The sequence below is a fragment of the Bos indicus genome, chromosome 11 (genome assembly GCF_029378745.1).
Source record: "Bos indicus isolate NIAB-ARS_2022 breed Sahiwal x Tharparkar chromosome 11, NIAB-ARS_B.indTharparkar_mat_pri_1.0, whole genome shotgun sequence".
In the NCBI taxonomy this organism is placed as follows: Eukaryota; Metazoa; Chordata; class Mammalia; order Artiodactyla; family Bovidae; genus Bos; species Bos indicus.
The window spans coordinates 78,380,061-78,397,820 of record NC_091770.1 but is presented as its reverse complement, the minus strand read 5'-3'; the positions used below and the strand labels follow the sequence as shown (position 1 = coordinate 78,397,820).

The window sequence follows — 17,760 nt, the reverse complement described above, 5'->3', positions numbered from 1 at the left end:
ATCTAGTCCTTTAAATCTACTTCTCACTTCCACTGTATAATCATAAGGGATTTGATTTAGGTCATACCTGAATGGTCTAGTGGTTTTCCCTACTTTCTTCAATTTAAGTCTGAATTTGGCAATAAGGAGTTCATGATCTGAGCTACAGTCAGCTCCTGGTCTTGTTTTTTGCTGACTGTATAGAGCTTCTCCATCTTTGGCTGCAAAGAATATAATCAGTCTGATTTCGGTGTTGACCATCTGGTGATGTCCATGTGTAGTCTTCTCTTGTGTTGTTGGAAGAGGGTGTTTGCTATGACCAGTGCGTTCTCTTGGCAAAACTCTATTAGCCTTTGCCCTGCTTCATTCCGTATTCCAAGGCCAAATTTGCCTGTTACCCAGGTGTTTCTTGACTTCTTACTTTTGCATTCCAGTGCCCTATAATGAAAAGGACATCTTTTTTGGGTGTTAATTCTAAAAGGTCTTGTAGGTCTTCAAAGAACCATTCAACTTCAGCTTCTTCAGCATTACTGGTTGGGGCACAGACTTGGATTACTGTGATACTGAATGGTTTGCCTTGGAAACAAACGAACAGAGATCATTCTGTCATTTTTGAGACTGAATTCAAGTACTGCATTTCGGACTCTTTTGCTGACCACGATGGCTACTCCATTTCTTCTAAGGGATTCCTGCCCACAGTAGTAGATAAAGTGGTCATCTGAGTTTAATTCACTCATTCCAGTCCATTTTAGTTCGCTGATTCCTAGAATGTCAAAACTCACTCTTGCCATCTCCTGTTTGACCATTTCCAATTTGCCTTGATTCATGGACCTGACATTTCAGGTTCCTATGCGATACTGCTCTTTACAGCATTGGCCCTTGCTTCTATCACCAGTCCCATGCACAACTGGGTATTGATTTTGCTTTGGCTCCATCCCTTCACTCTTTCTGGAGTTATTTCTCCACTGATCTCCTGTAGCATATTGGGTACCTACCAACCTGGGGAGATCCCCTTTCAGTATTCTATCATTTTGCCTTTCATACTGTTCATGGGGTTCTCAAGGCAAGAATACTGAAGTGGTTTGCCATTCCCTTCTCCAGTGGACCACATTCTGTTAGACCTCTCCACCATGACCTGCCTGTCTTGGATGGCCCCACACAGCATGGCTTAGTTTCATTGAGTTAGACAAGGCTGTGGCCCGTGTGATTAGATTGACTAGTTTTCTGTGATTATGGTTTCAGTCTGTCTGCCCTCTGATGCCTCTCACAACACCTACCATCTTGCTGGAGTTTCTCTTACCTTGGACGTGGGGTATCTCTTCACGGCTGCTCCAGCAAAGTGCAGCTGCTTTAAGCAACTTAGTTGCAGTAATTTGCAGCCTCAGAACAAAAATATATGTTATCCTAACAACTCTCCAAGACAAACATATTGTGTCCATTTTACTTATGAAACAATAGGCTTAGAGAAGCTAAATCCTTATTCAAGGATGCACAGCTAATAATTCGACTGAGTTTTTTAAAACTACATTTGAATAATTCACTTAAAGCTTTCAGTTATATTCTGCTAGAAACTATTATAATTTTTATACTTACATATAAATATTATATTCTGCTACAAACATAAATAAACTATTGTATCTGAATAATTCACTTAAAGCTTTCAGTAATATTCTGCCTCATGAAGAATGTTTAATGCCATATACCATTCATAAATCTGGGATATGTTTGAGGTTACATGGGGAAATAAACCATGCAAATTTTTTAACTATGAAAATTTAACTAAATATTTGCCATATAAAGAGAATTTTTACTGGGGAAAAAAAATCAAGGCTTCAATGAGTTTAAAACCAACATAATTCTAGTTGAAAGTATAATCTTCCACATCATCCTAACAGACTACCTAACATAAAAGGAAAAAAGCATAACTGTTAAGTGTACTACCTTAAATGTATACATTTTATGACAATAAGTATACAAACAATATAAGGAACAACTATAAACCAAAATAAGTATCTGCTGCTTCCATTTCTACTACCTGTAATTTTTTTCTAATAGCAACTAAGTACCTTTTAGCATCTAGTGCTTCAAACTTTTTAAAAATACAAAGAGGGAGACCATCTTCACAGAAGATAATAATCTATCTTCACTCATCAAAGAGCATTTAAACAGCCTGTTTTAAACTATGCAGTTCATACTAGTGTTATTTCTCATTCCTATCTCTACTCAACTTGCCAATATCCATTATTACATCAAAAAGCCCTGTATGATTTCAAGACCGCCTGAGTCTTACATCTTTAGTGAAAACTAAATTATCTCTGTGATTACTGAACATGAGGACACTCTAAAAACCTACCCCTACCCCAACAAAACACACACATGCAAAAATAAGAATTCACAACCGTCATAAAGCTTTTCCAAGTGCAGTATTCTACAGAGTATGATCTTGAAACACTCCTCAGACAATACAGTACAGTCAAATAATGCTTTAATGTAGAAATGTAGGATGTTAAAATAATTTTTTAAACAAGAAAGTAGCTAGTATTCAAATAAATTTATCTATAAAACAGAAAGAAACAAAGCCACTCAAATTAAATTACTCATTTTGTTGAGATCAGGATACAGCTGACCCTTGACCAACACAGAGGCTGGAAGCATTGACCCCACCATAAACATATGTATAAATTCTGACTTTCCTCAAACTTAATTACTAATAGTCAGACTGCTGTTGACCAGAAGCCTTAACAGTAACATAAAGAGCTGACAGACACATGTACACAAGTATATTTTTTGCTGTTTGGTGGTCGCTAAGTTGTGTCTGACTCTTTGGGACTCCATGGACTGTAGCATGCTAGGCTACCCTGTTCTTCACTATCTCCCTGAGTTGGCTCAAACTCATGTCCATTGAGTCAGTGATGCCATCCAACCATCTCATCTTCCGTCGCCTGTTTCTCCTCTTGCCCTCCATCTTTCGCAGCATCAGGGTCTTTTCCAATAAGCTGGCTCTCCGCATCAGGTGGCTAAAGTATTGGAGCTTCAGCTTCAGTCCTTCCAATGAATATTCCATTGAATATTCTGATTTCCTTTAGGATTGACTGGTTTGACTTCCTGGCTGTCCGAGGGACTCTCAAAGAGTCTTTTGCAGCACCACACCTCAAAGGAATCTCTTTGGTGGTCAACCTTATTTACAGTCCAACTCTTGCATCTGTACATGCAAGAAAAACTAGAGCTTTGACAACAAACCTTTGTCAGCCAAGTGATGACTCTGCTTTTTAAGTACACTGTCTAGGTTTGTCATAGCTTTTCTTCCAAGGAGCAAAAGCCCTTTAATTTCATGGCTGCAGTCACCATCTGCAGTGATTTTGGAGCACAAGAAAATAAACTCTGCCACTGCTTCAACTTTTTCCCTGTCTATTTATTTGTATGAAGTAATGGGGCCAGATGCCATGATCTTAGTTTTCTGAATGCTGAGTTTTAAGCCAGCTTTTTCACTCTCCTCTTTCACTTTTATCAAGAAGCTCTTCAGTTCCTCTTCACTTTCTGCCCTAAGGGCGGTATCATCTGCATATCTGAGGATACTGATATTTCTCCACGCAGTCTTGATTCCAGCTTGTGCTTCATCCTGGTCAGCATTTTGCATGATGTACTCTGCATATAAGTTAAATAAACGGGGTGACAGTATACAGCCTTTCCCAATTTGGAACTAGTCTGTTATTCCATGTCTGGTTCTAACTGTTGCTTCTTGAACTGCATAAACATTTCTCTGGAGGCAGGTAAGGTGGTCTGGTTTTCCCATCTCTTTAAGAATTTTCCACAGTTTATTGTGATCCACACAGTCAAAGGCTTTGGTGCAGTCAATAAAGGAGAAGTATATTTTTTCTGGAACTGTCTCGCTTTTTTGATGATACAATGGATGTTGACAATTTGATCTCTGGTTCCTCTGCTTTTTCTAAATCCAGCTTGAACATCTGGAAGTTCACGGTTCATGTACTGCTGAAGCCTGGCTTGGAGAATTCTGAGCATTTCTTTGCTAGTGTGTGAGATGAGTGCAATTGTGTGGTAGTTTGAGCATTCTTTGGCATTGCCTTTTTTGGGGACTGGAATGGAAACTGACCTTTTCCAGTCCTGTGGCTACTGCTGAGTTTTCCAAATTTGCTGGCATACTGAGTGCAGCACTTTCACAACATCATCTTTTAGGATTTGAACAGAAACAATCCATGTATAAGCGGACCTGAGCAGCTCAAACCTGTGTTTTTCAAGGGTCAACTGTACTCTTCAAAGCTGTGGAGCATGGTCTTAACTTTCTTATTTCTAATTTATTGGAGAGCAAATAAAATCCCAAACAACTCTAATATAATCTAGTCTGTGGTTAACTTGGTACAAAAAAACCCATAAAGGAAAGATAATAATTCTAAGGGAGAGGATCACTACGTTAAATAAAATAAGTAAGTCAACAGCATTATAATCATTATACTGCAATCACTGGTTTACTTGTCTGTATTTACCACAAAAAAAGTCAAATTTGATGATGGTGGGCAGAATGTTTTCTTCACCAGTGTCTCTAAAGTCAAGTACAGTATGCCATGTAGGTATTTGACACTGGTTGAATAAGTTTATTAAGTGAATTAAGTAAAATAAATTAGGTAAAAATTTTGATCAGACCTCAAAATTCTTAAATGGAGGCCAGAAACAAAACAAAAACAACAAAACTACACATAAAAGAGAAACATAAAATAGGTATTAGTTTCAGTATAATAAACTTATTACTATTCTATTAATTAAAATAGCATCTGATCAGTTTAAATTTAAAAATCAGTAATAAAATATATTAAGAGATCCTTGAAATAAAAAGTATTTAATTGAGATTAAAAGTCAATTGCAAGCAAGTAAAAAATGCCAGTATACTGACATTCAAAGTCACTTTCACCACCAACTCATAATAGGCTAAGTTATATTTTACCACAATTTTATAAGAAGTTTACAAACATTCTAAACTCAGGGAATAGGAAAAGATCCTTTATTTAGTCAGAGAAGTAGTAGACAGAAATAAAAGCATTCTTCAAGGAGCAGTGTCATATCTTGGAATAAACCAGATAGACCTGGGCTCAAAATTTTTGTTCCTTACTAACTTGACAACTACTCTTTGCGACCCCATGGACTGTAGCCTAACCAGGTTCCTCCGTCCATGGGATTTTCCAGGCAAGAATACTGGAGTGGGTTGCCATTTCCTTCTCCAGGAGATCTTCCCGACCCAGGGACTGAACCCAGGTCCCCCACATTGCAGGCAGAGCCTACAATCTGAGCCACCAGGGAAGATCCCTTGACAACTACAAGCAAGTTATTTGAGTGCTTTGAGAATGAAGTTTTATTTGTGTGTGTAGTATGAAAGAGAAGTCAAAGTTAATCTCTCCCTGTCTGGATACTAAAGTGCTCCAGTTCAACTTAACTGAAAAGACTATCCTTCCCAAACACACTAGAATGGCACCATGGCCACAAATCAGGTAACCAAACAAGCAGGTCTATTTCTGGGTCCTTGATTTCACCAATCTATTTTCTCTACCCTTGTGCCAATACCACAATTTTAGTTACTGTAGTTTTAATAAGTTTGATATCCAGCAAATTTATTAAATTTTAAATTTGTTCTTGAAGACTGTCTTGATTAATCTTGGTTCTATTTTTCTATCTACATGAAATAAATCACCTTGTCAGTTTCTTTAAAAAGCTGAAAAACTCTGAGTGTGCTAAATCTGTATATCAATTATAAGACAGTTGCTATCTTTACAATACTGAGTCTTTCAAACCACAAACATGACATGGTCTCTTATTTGCTTTCTTCAACTTCAGTCAGTGCTTTATAGTTTACAGTGTAAAGATCTTGCCCTTCTTCCACTGGACTTATTTCTGGTTAAGGAAACAGTCTTATATAAAAATACCCTAAACATTTAGTCAATTCTCCATATCACCCCATGCGACCCATGCTACTTTCATTCTTAAAGTTTATTTGGCTAATAAAGATGCAGGTTTCTCACGAAGCACATCTGCCTATATTTTAAGAGTTAGTTTCCTGATCCTATTTTACTTAAAGTACATTATTTAGGGCATAAACAGTGAAATAATATAAGTTCTTGGTAAATTTTTGATAAACTACAATAATTTTTAAGACACATGAAGACTTATTTGATATCGGTAAGAAGGAAAGGTAGATAAACAATTGAGGGAGGAGATGAAATGCAAATATGAAGGAAAGCTAGTGGCAATAAATAAAATGTAAAACAACCAAATGATAGTAAATAACAATATACAGAATTATAGCCAACAAAATTAAAGCCTCCAATTTGCAAAATACAAATCAAGGGAAAGAGTATTTTAAAATATATACAAAAAGAGATCAGACTTTCCTATTTTCTCTCATTCCATAAGCTTTTTTTTTTTTTTTCCCAAAAAATTAAAAAATTTAAAACATGCAATGGTAAGCAGACTTCAGGTAAATGGAAAGAAAAAAAGGCAGGAAGAAAAAAAAATCCATTAGTAACATGACAGGAGACAACATCAAAGGCTCATATAACCCATATCCAGGAATTATGAGTCAAAAAGATGTGTGAATTGGAGTAACCCCTAATGTAAACTATGAATTGTTGCCAAGTGGTTGCTCTCTCCAGGTGAGTACTACTGGAAATTTCAGTGGGATAATCATTTTAAAATGAGTTTAGCATCTGGCTGCTAGGTATTTAATGTCAAGAGAATCCCCATAATCATCATGACAAGCAAAAACTGCTGTCATACAATTCCAAATCAATCACCTCCTCATTCGAACTATTTTAAACAGGCCCAAGTGATTCTGATATGGTAAACCACTGAATAGGACCATCAAGCATTTTCTAGTCTCAAATCTGAGATTATCTTAACTGAATTAACTGGAGAAAACATTTTTCAGTCATCAGAAGCACAAAGTCACAGATAACATAATTAAAGGATAAGGAACAAAATATAAAGCCAAAACTTAATCACTGGGACCCCAAACCAGAACTAAGACTAATGAATTTGTATACAGAAATGAAACATAAAATAATAAATTCTTCTACATAAGTAATAATTAATAGAATTTCTTCACAACATATCTCATACTCATAAACAAATAAGTGACTTTTAGACACACCAGTGGGTTGAAGCAGTGCGTTCATTTAAACTATCATGAGAACCTGTAAATAACATTCCGTTTCAAGCTGAATATGCTGTCTTATCTATTCAGTCCTATATTGTATAATATATTCAGTTCCTGAGTCACCTGCCTTATGAGTAACACATACTCTTTTTCAAAGAGTAGATAATCCTGACCTGCCTCTTGAGAAACCTATATGCAGGTCAGGATGCAACAGTTAGAACTGGACATGGAAACAACAGACTGGTTCCAAATAGGAAAAAGAGTACGTCAAGGCTGTATATTGTCACCCTGCTTATTTAACTTATATGCAGAGTACATCATGAGAAACACTGGGCTGGAAGAAGCACAAGCTGGAATCAAGACTGCCGGGAAAAATATCAATAACCTCAGATATGCAGATGATACCACCCTTATGGCAGAAAGTGAAGAACTAAAGAGCCTCTTGATGAAAGGGAAAGAGGAGAGTGAAAAAGTTGGCTTAAAGCTCAACATTCAAAAAACTAAGATTATGGCATCTGGTCCCATCTCTTCATGGGAAATAGATGGAGAAACAGTGGAAACAGTGTCAGACTTTATTTTTGGGGGCTCCAAAATCACTGAAGATGGTGACTGCAGCCATGAAATTAAAAGACGCTTACTTGGAAGGAAAGTTATGACCAACCTAGATATCATATTCAAAAGCAGAGACATTACTTTGCCAACAAAGGTCCATCTAGTCAAGGCTATGGTTTTTCCCGTGGTCACGTATGGATGTGAGAGTTGGACTATAAAGAAAGCTGAGCGCCAAAGAATTGATGCTTTTGAACTGTGGTGTTGGAGAAGACTCTTGAGAGTCCCTTGGACTGCAAGGAGATCCAACCAGTCCATCCTAAAGGAGATCAGTCCTGGGTGTTCATTGGAAGGACTGATGCTGAAGCTGAAACTCCAATACTTTGGCCACCTGATGCGAAGAGCTGACTCACTGGAAAAGACCCTGATGCTAGGAGGGATTGGGGGCAGGAAGAGAAGGGGATGACAGAAGATGAGATGGCTGGATGGCATCACCAACTCGATGCACATGAGTTTGGGTGAACTCCAGGAGTCGGTGATGGACAGGGAGGCCTGGCGTGCTGCGATTCATGGGGTTGCAAAGAGTTGGACATGACCGAGAGACTGAACTGAACTGAAACTGGACTTTAAAAATGTCTAGATAAGAGCTTTTCTATGAATCTCAAGAATGACTGAAAAATGAAAGGGATCTAGAAGCCTAGTAATCTTTTACAGACATTTAAAAAATCACATAACTTACACCAGTGTTAAATATAATTTGAGAGGCTGATTAGAATCCTGTTATTGGCATACTTTGTAAAACTGTTTAGTTGATTATCGAACAGTGGAACAGAAAAAATAGTAACAGGAGTTAGAACAATGTTCCAGCTTCAGTGCTGTCATTTATGGGTTTGGTCAAGCTTTTGGGGCTCACATGACCAATAACTGTCTCTTTAATGGGCATATTATTCAGCCACTCTATGTTAACAATTAGAATGAAATGAAATCATGAATATGAAGGTGCTTTAGAAAACTACCAAATGCTATTCAGTTCGGAGAAGGCAATGGCAACCCACTCCAGTGTTCTTGCCTGGAGAATCCCAGGGATGGTGGAGCCTGGTGGGCTGCCTGCCGTCTATGGAGTCGCACAGAGTCGGACACGACTGAAGAGACTTAGCAGCAAGCAGCTTTTCAGTTACAGGGAACTTGCTACTTAAAGAGTACTTTCAACGAAAACTTCAAAATAATTCATATTGTTTTCTGCTTCAAGGACCATATATGAAACTCAGCAAAATTGCAGATAGCCTTAACAACTGATTTGGCTATTCTTGTTTTAACTCTTAAACATCTCATTCTGAGAAAAGTAGATGACCAAATTTGCTAAAGGTCAGCAATTTCAACAGATAAACTACCACTAAGCAGGGAATATGACCTTAGAAGTTTATATTACCCTGTCTACATTTCATATAAAATTTTCTGTGATTAGAAGACAGGTTACAAAGTTTTTAAATCTATTGCACTATTTGATTGCTGAATACACTATTTGATTACTGAATACATGATATTAACAAAACTTTAATAGTTACCTTCAAATTAACTAATTTCCCAGAGCTCATAGCTGTCATTAAGACGTTTTGGCGCCCTTTTCTTAGGGAAAAAAATAAGCCAGTTCAAAAATGAAGAGGTACAGAGAAGAAAACCATTTGTTCGTCAAACCCTAATAAAAATACAGAATACTACTTTATACCCAAGAAGTTCCATATCAATCTAAATATTATAAGAGTAAAGATTAAATAAGAAATCATTAACATGGCAGGAGGAGAAGGGGACGACAGAGGATGAGATGGCTGGATGGCATCACTGACTCGATGGACATGAGTCTCAGTGAACTCCGGGAGTTGGCGATGGACAGGGAGGCCTGGCGTGCTGTGATTCATTGGGTCGCAAAGAGTCGGACACGACTGAGTGACTGATCTGATCTGATCTGATTGTAAACATTTACTCAAAGAAGAAAAACAAAGGAAACAAGAAAGGAAACAACTAGTTTCTAACTAAACTAGTTAGCTAGCTCCAGGTAGACGAACAATGTAAGACTGGAAATATTTCATCTTCTTTTACTGGGAGTGAACTATCTCAAAATAAGAGACTGACTTCTATCATAGAGAATAATTTAAAACACAACTACTGGTAGAAGATTTTTTCTTTTAACTCTATAAATTAATGTAAATACTTCATTTAATATTCAATGCTGAACATAAAGCCCAGAATTTGACATAGTTTTTTGCATTTCAAAATAAAAACCACTAATCTTAAAGTTGTTCTCTTTGCTTGTTCTTTTCCACTTGCTTCTCTGACCAGTGTTTTAAGTGCTTTTAACAAGTTATGGTCAAGGAGGAGTACCAATCTGCAGGGACTCCAAATGGCTAAAGACAGTAATATAGGATCAAAAAAAGGTATAAAAAGTGTTATCTTCCAGACTACAATGGACTGAAACATATCAACAATCCTAAAAGCTATCAATTTACACTACAATTACCTACAGTGTATGATGATTTAAACACAAAAACAAAAAACCCCTACAAGTCACCTTCAGAAGTTGCTAAGGCATCAACTTATTAAGTTACAAAATACAGGGGAAAAAATTAAGCATTATCCTGATTCCTATATGAACTATGTATTTCAGGGTTAACCTCACAATCAATGAAAGTTCTTTTCCACAGAAAAATTCCAGCTAACCAATGCAAAAGGAGTGACAGAGTTAGAAAATCACAATTTTGCAATCTCTGAAGAAATATTCAGGTGATGATGAAAGGTTGCTAAGCTGTTAAGTGGATCTGGCTGATGGAAACAACCAGATCATGGAAACAACCTTACATGGAAACAACCAGATATATGTCTCCTGATATGGTGCAGCAGAACTATATAACCAAATAACAAAGCAAACAACAAGATCAAAGCACTAAATTTAATTCCATTTTATAGAAAATTCAGAGAACAGAGGAACGCATTAAATACCATGAGGAAGAATTCATCAAAGTCAAGAATGTGGGATATTCAATAGGACAAAGTTTCTTTCACAAATATATGTAGAGAAGAAGAAGAAAAAAAAGAGGATGGAAAAATGGTTCCATATCAAAAGACATATCAAACAAATAAAGGACCTTATTTGGACCTTGAGCTAAACACAACAACTGTAAAAAGACATTTAAGTCAATTAGGGAAACTAGAGTAATGAGAATTATAAATGTTAAAAGGTATGATTTTGATATTGTGGCTATAAATGTTTTTTAAAAAGGAATCTCTTAGAAATTTCACATTATAATATGGAATATAAAATTACTTTTTCACGTTTCTGACTTCAGTATATTTAAAAAGGCTGCAAATCTTAACAAAAATGTTTTAGGTTATAAAAATATGGAACAACCAAAATCTATCAGTTGAAATACTGATTGTTCAATCACAAAGTGACTACTAGTCATCCTACTAAAAATATTTATGTTGATGAAATTACAACTATTTTTTTTTTGAAATTACAACTATTTTTAAAAAATGAAATATCTCCTTGAAAACCAGAAGCACACAATGTTATTAGCTTTTTCTGTGAATCGTCTTAACATCTCATAAGAAAATCAACTGGAACTAATTAATTCCAGTCAATTTTAATGAAATGGAAAATTTATCTCTATTTTATAGTATTATATTCTTAGTGTGTGACCACAGTAAGATTATTCTTTAAATGGCTATGCAAATTCATTCCTTAGGTATTTTATAAATCAGCAGCCTTGATAGCCTAATTTATGGCATAATCCACTTCAGGAATACACAATTTAAAATATATTTTTTAGACCAGAGAGGATGTAAGTCTTGCATCATGAGTCAATGATATGAAAGTGAAGGACAGATTATTTTCATGAACACTATGTGAAGAGCAAATTTATGAAATCTACTGAATTATTTCAACTTGGCAGGGTCTATTTCTTCTTACCAAACAAGGCTGCTAGTTATAATATGACTAAAGCTAAAAGAAACTAGGGAATCTCAAAAGAAAAAAATCTACAGACAATTTCAATCAGAGGTGTATTAAAAAATACCAGATTTCAAGGTGAAGCTAACCTAAGGAGTTAAGCTTATACTGTGGGTACAAAAGTATTAGAGTACAATGTAGAACTCCTGGCCCACACGATTACGTCTCATAACTGACTAGAATTCATTCCATAAGCATTTATATGCCTGGATTCTTTATAGTAAAAAAAAATCTAGATTGTGGTTTAACTAGAGACATCTAAAAGGTCATTATAATCCATTTTCTAAGCAAGTTATGTAGAATAATAATGCCATTTACACAGGCACTAAAGCACAACATAAGCAGTTAACAGTTGACAGAAACCTGATCTGAAACTTACCTATGAAAAAAATGACAGGACATGACAAATATAATCTTAACGAATAAAACACAAAACTCTTATGAAATGTCTATTCTTAGGTATGTTTTGCTCCAAATGTTGGTGTCAATTTCAAAGTCTCAAAGGCATGTTTTAAATGGGAGCAGTAGGAGTGGGTCTGAACAGAAATAATAAAAATCAAGAACTGAATAGTTACTATGACTGAGAAAAGATAAATGAAGGAAGGCGGTAGACTAAAAACTGGTTAAGTTTACACAAACAGTGCTACAAAGCAGGTCTGAGGACCCCACTCAAATAAATTAATTGGTTGCATATAGTTAATATCCCCAAAAGAGCAAAGGCTCAGAACTGGGGTGGAGGACCAGTCTTTTTAAAAAAGAAATCTAGCCCACTTTGTAATAGCATAAACCTAAATGATGATCACTGTTAAAAATTCCTTTGTTACATGGACACTTAACTACATTACTAAGCTTTTGGGAAAAACAGCTATAGCCTTATGACTGGGTGAGGGGCTCAAACATAATCACTAACTTATATTTGCTTACAAAAGCAAGCATTACTTTTTAACTCACAAGCTGATTAATATCTTTCCAAGCATATATAAAAATCAGCAATAGAACTCCTCAATTTTAAGTTGAAATGACTAAAATCAGAAATATCCAAAACCTAATTTTAATAAAATACTTTGAAGAGACAGAGATTCGTACACAGCCTCTGATATCCAAAAACCCCTCAAAATATCCTGTTAACTACATGGATAAATACTTCTTGGAGCAGGAAAAAGGTAACCACCAATTCAAATAATACTGGGTTGGGGGCAATTTTAATATACAGATATAAACCAAAGTTCTAAATGTCCCAACTATAAGGGTACATAAAGCCTAGAACATTTTTTCTTAAACCACATATTCAAAAGTAACAGAAGTACATGGACCAAACCCATACATAGTAAGATTCTCTAACTCACAAACATACTCAATTCATATACCCTGATATAACCCTTTGGTAAAAGGCCAAGCAAAGACCATCATACTAAACTAAATTATTTAAAGTTTAATTTAACTATGTGACTAACATTTTGCTTTTGGTGTGCACAAACTTTTGATGGTGAAATTTATTTCACTATCACATATAAATAACTGACTTTTCAGATGAACTAAAACACACACAAATCAAAAGCACAGACGAGAAAAAACACACCACTGTATTTCATAAAAGGAATAAAAAATACAATAGGGGTCTTTACCTTACTGTACATCAGACCCTCACTTTGAATTTTCACAAAAGTAGAACTTTTTCAAAAGGATAATATCTAAAAGCAAAAGCAATTTGGCATGTTTTATCCAACATTAAATATTTTACACATATCATAAAACATACACACAAACACACTTACATGTATACATACGAATAAAAAGGGTTTTGGTTTTTTTTTTTACCTAAATGCAAACTGGATGAGGATCCATGTGATGAAAGTGATGGCGGTGGCGTAAGTGAATGTCCTGGAGTTTGGCTTGGCAGAGGCATGCCTATTGGACTTGGAGAGGAGGAAAATCCCAGACTATTGTAAAATGGTTGCCCTATGGGTGCTAGGCTGCTACTAGATCTTTTGTACAAGTCAGAGCTAGTAGATAGAGACTCTCTCCTTGTGGCACTACTACTTGCAGAACTGCCAACTGAAGAAGAAATAAAAAAAACCCTAATTACATACAGTGTTAACTGAATAAAACCTATCCCCAACTCTTGCTGGGAAATAACAGAGTGATCACAATAATTATTTTTAGAAACATAACAGAGAAGATAATTACTGTGATAACTATATATACTGTGATAACTATATATACTAACTTATTAATCATAAAAGGGTATAAATGCACCCCAGGAAAATGACCAAATATTTAAGAGCAGTCATATGTTCATTATTTCACACATATTTACCACTGACACATATGATTTCTGTGCTTTAATACCCTGGTATGATTTATAAACCCTGAAATTTTAAGTTGTCTGCTATGCTAGAGATTAAATTCCATTAAGGTTATATTTTGGTAGTATCCTAACCTTTGGAACCAAGTTCTTAGACTTCAACCCAATGCCAAGAAAAGAATATTAATAAACAGAATATTAATACATTTCCCTTGCCATTCACATTTGATTTGGGTTCCAGCTTGTGTTCAAACCACAGTCCTTTAAGTCCATATTGGCCCGAATATTAGTCAGCTGTGAAATACAGTGGCAGCTTATTCCTCAGTACTTTTCACACTACACATTCTCCTGATTCTTCAACAGCTAAATTACAAAATACATATGGAAAAACCAAACTTTAACTGCTAGCTCTCTGTTTTCAACCAAAGACATGCATTCACTTACCCCTCAAGATCTTCCATTCTTAAGATGATAGTCTGGCCTTGTAAACTGCTTACTCAGGTAAAGATATTACATTCCTTACTGTACTACATAACAATTTTTTGTTTTTCACTTAATCCCCAATTCAATTATTAACTTTCTAGTCCTTTTTACCCCTTTATATTTTATAAAATCATAAAAGAATGGTAGGTTCACATTACCATGTAGCTATGCAACCCGAGATCTGGCTATTAATCAACATATATTTGGATAATCAAATTATTTACAAAGTGTTTTTAAAAGGGTTGTCCAAAACTCCGAATTCTCAAGTCTCACTTATAGCCTGTATTTTCAAGTACGTTTTTTTTTTAACTATCTCTAAGCCTTTTAAACTAAATCCTTTTATAGTCAAGATAATATATTACATTTTTTAACCTATAAAGTTTTTAAAGGACAAGCTCTATATTCGGACCAATATGGTTAATTCTTTTAAAGAAAATTTTAAGAGGTCAATTATAAATAGGTCATAAGGGTATAGATTAAAGAGAAAAATTAAGCAGAGCACATGATGGTAGACCAAGGTAAGCTTATTAATACAGACAGAAAACTTAATTACACTGGTTTTACCAAAACAAAAATCCTATAAAGGAAAAATACCAGGCTTATACCACTGTATTAAGCAAAATATTAAATAAACAGTATTCAACCTTTTAAACCAGTGAATGTGGTTTCTGAAGGACTGATCAGGTTTTAATGAAATTCTCACTTTTTAAGATATATTATAGGGAAATACTAAGTAACTATATGCATTTTTAATACAACAAATAAATACTACTGTAAGAATGGTTTTGGCAAAATTGTCAATGTATGCTATATTAACTATGCTAATTTAAAAGGACACTGTCAAAGTGATTTTTCTAAAACATGGCTACATTTGTAATTTCTATTTATTTCAGAAAACATTTAACTGACAAGGAAAAAGACAAAAGCCCTCTAAATGAGAGCAGCAGCACTATCATTCCCCTGGCAAATCATCAAAGAAACCATAGTTTTGACACATGCAATATCATTTTCCTCTAAAAAGGAAAAGCCAAGCAAAACATTTAAAAGTAATTCAGAAACAGCTTTATTTTAAACGTAAACAAGCTGGCTTCTTAAATTTTACTATCTGCCTAAACTATCTGCAACAGTATGACTATAAAACAGAAAACAAAATATCCCTAAAATATTTAAGAGGCTAGACAACAACAATGGAGTCACTAATCAAATATCAATTGTGGATAAAATGTTAAATCACGAACTTTCAACTGTAAAAGAAAATTTTAAATAACAGGTTGTAGAAATGGTGATTTAATCTCTATATTACAATGGCTAAACTTCCTGGCGATTTGAGTTATAAACCAGGGTATTTAACTAACACTGTTAAAGTATTAATAATTTCACCATATGGGTAAGAGAGTGACTGTGTACATGGTACTGTATATGTACATGGGCATATAAGCATATTTCAGATTTCATATAGGGATGCAATTGCCATAATGTGAAACGGTAATGGGTAGATTTCGAAGGGTATGTAAGTGCAGCACTTCCACTCACAAAATGTCCAAGAGGAGGGAGATGGTAGGTTTTTTACTGGTATTTAGGGATAGCAATTGTTAATGTCCTCTGAAGCAAGGTGAAACAGAGGTACCCCAAGCTGGAAATCAGAATGGAGTAAAGCAATGCTCATAAAGAAGGGAGAATGAAGATGATAATTTTTTGGCAGAGGCATCTGCAGGGGACAACTACAGAGAACAAAATGTTGATGACTAATCAGCTCCTGAATACAGCAGGAAGGGTCTTAACAAATAAAGAAACAGGGGAATTTGGGAGTATACCAGACTATCAGTGACATTTTATTATTACAAAGGGAACAGGATATTTATCTTTTCTCTATTTTTCCTGTATTATTTTCGGCCTACAAATCTACAGAAACTAGTTATTTCCACAAAAGTTTTTTTTTAATTATCTGTTCTTTTGATTTGCTTCAGCAATCTAGGATTATCTGGGGCAACTGCTTGTCAACTGTTAGAAACAAAAAATGAGTCTATGAGAGTGCCTGGGCTACATATTAAAATAGTAAGCTCCAAAAGTAATCAAACAGATCAAATAGGAAAATTAAAAGACTGAATAGTCTCTATGTTCACTAGATTTTTCCTGAGAAGTTCCCATGCCCATTCTTTAGGCAATTTTTTTATTAGGTAAATACGATATTTCCTTTTTGTATCTCATTATATCAAAAAAGAACTATGCACCTAAAAGTTAATAGGTGTTCTGGACCATCCCTATTAAAAACCTTCAAAGAGTTAAGAAGATACTTTCTTAGAAAACTGGCAAAAATAGTTAGTAATGACTGGCATGTGTTAGTTTGGCCATTTTTTCACACCAGAAAAGAATATAATTTCATGTGGCAGGAAAACAGACGAGAAGCAGATTTTAAGACTCAAGGACACCAGAGAAATAAAACATTTCTTGAGGTGTGAATAAATGTCCCTTATAAAGAAAAGGCTGTCCAATTATACCAAGAGAATGAGAGTAAGCTGTTTTTCCCCTAACGTTTCCTGAACACTCTGGAAACACCAGAGACTAATAATACATGTGTCAACAGGGTGTCAAGGTGGGCCTCTTCTGATTTCAGCTCTTTCTCAGTTACAAAATCAGCTTCTATGGGTACATTATTTATTTTGTGAAGCTATTTAAAATTTGGATTTCTTAAGTATTATGCATAAAACTAGGATACGAGGTAGGGGAGTCTTTTTAAATGTATTTTTAGTGATAAAGGCTAAGTTGTTTAACCTAAAATAAAGATAGGCATCCTTATCATAGGGGCTTCTGTTTAGAACATTTCATTATATTTTATTTTTATATATTATACCAAATAGGGACCATAAATATTCATTAACATTTAATCAGAATAAATCATCTGATGAGCACAGATAATTATTATTTTAAAATATCAGAAACTTAAGATGGCAAAGTTTTTACTGCCTCTAACATTAATATTATAGGGAAAAGGGAAGAGCTAGTAACAAGCATATTTATTAGCCCAAACAAATCTTACTAAAACAAAAATTACAGTAGTATAATTCTTAAGGCCAGGGGAAAATATATTATATTTGAGTAAAGAATGGGCTGCTTGAAATGGGTTAAACATTCATAAACACTGCAAGAGGTTTCCTTCTGTCTACAAAACTAAACCAATAAACCTGTCCTTTCTACACTACTAGCTATTGTTCATATTAATATTAAAAACAAATACATGTACCTCATGTCCACTTAGCAGAGTACACTAATCTTAAAAAGAAA

General features: G+C 35.0%; 1 protein-coding gene across 11 annotated transcripts in view; it reads right to left on the bottom strand.

The window, feature by feature from the left end:
• Positions 1-17,760, bottom strand: part of PUM2 (pumilio RNA binding family member 2) — a 116,517-nt gene that overhangs the window by 18,270 nt on the left and 80,487 nt on the right. For 9 of the 11 annotated variants that reach the window (XM_019970648.2, XM_070799096.1, XM_019970647.2 and 6 more), the window contains one exon: positions 13,509-13,745. The exons of the other annotated variants lie outside the window; for them this stretch is intronic. In XM_019970648.2, coding sequence (XP_019826207.2) covers positions 13,509-13,745 — 237 coding nt within the window. The remainder of the gene's footprint in view (positions 1-13,508; positions 13,746-17,760) is intronic. 11 annotated transcript variants of the gene reach the window in all.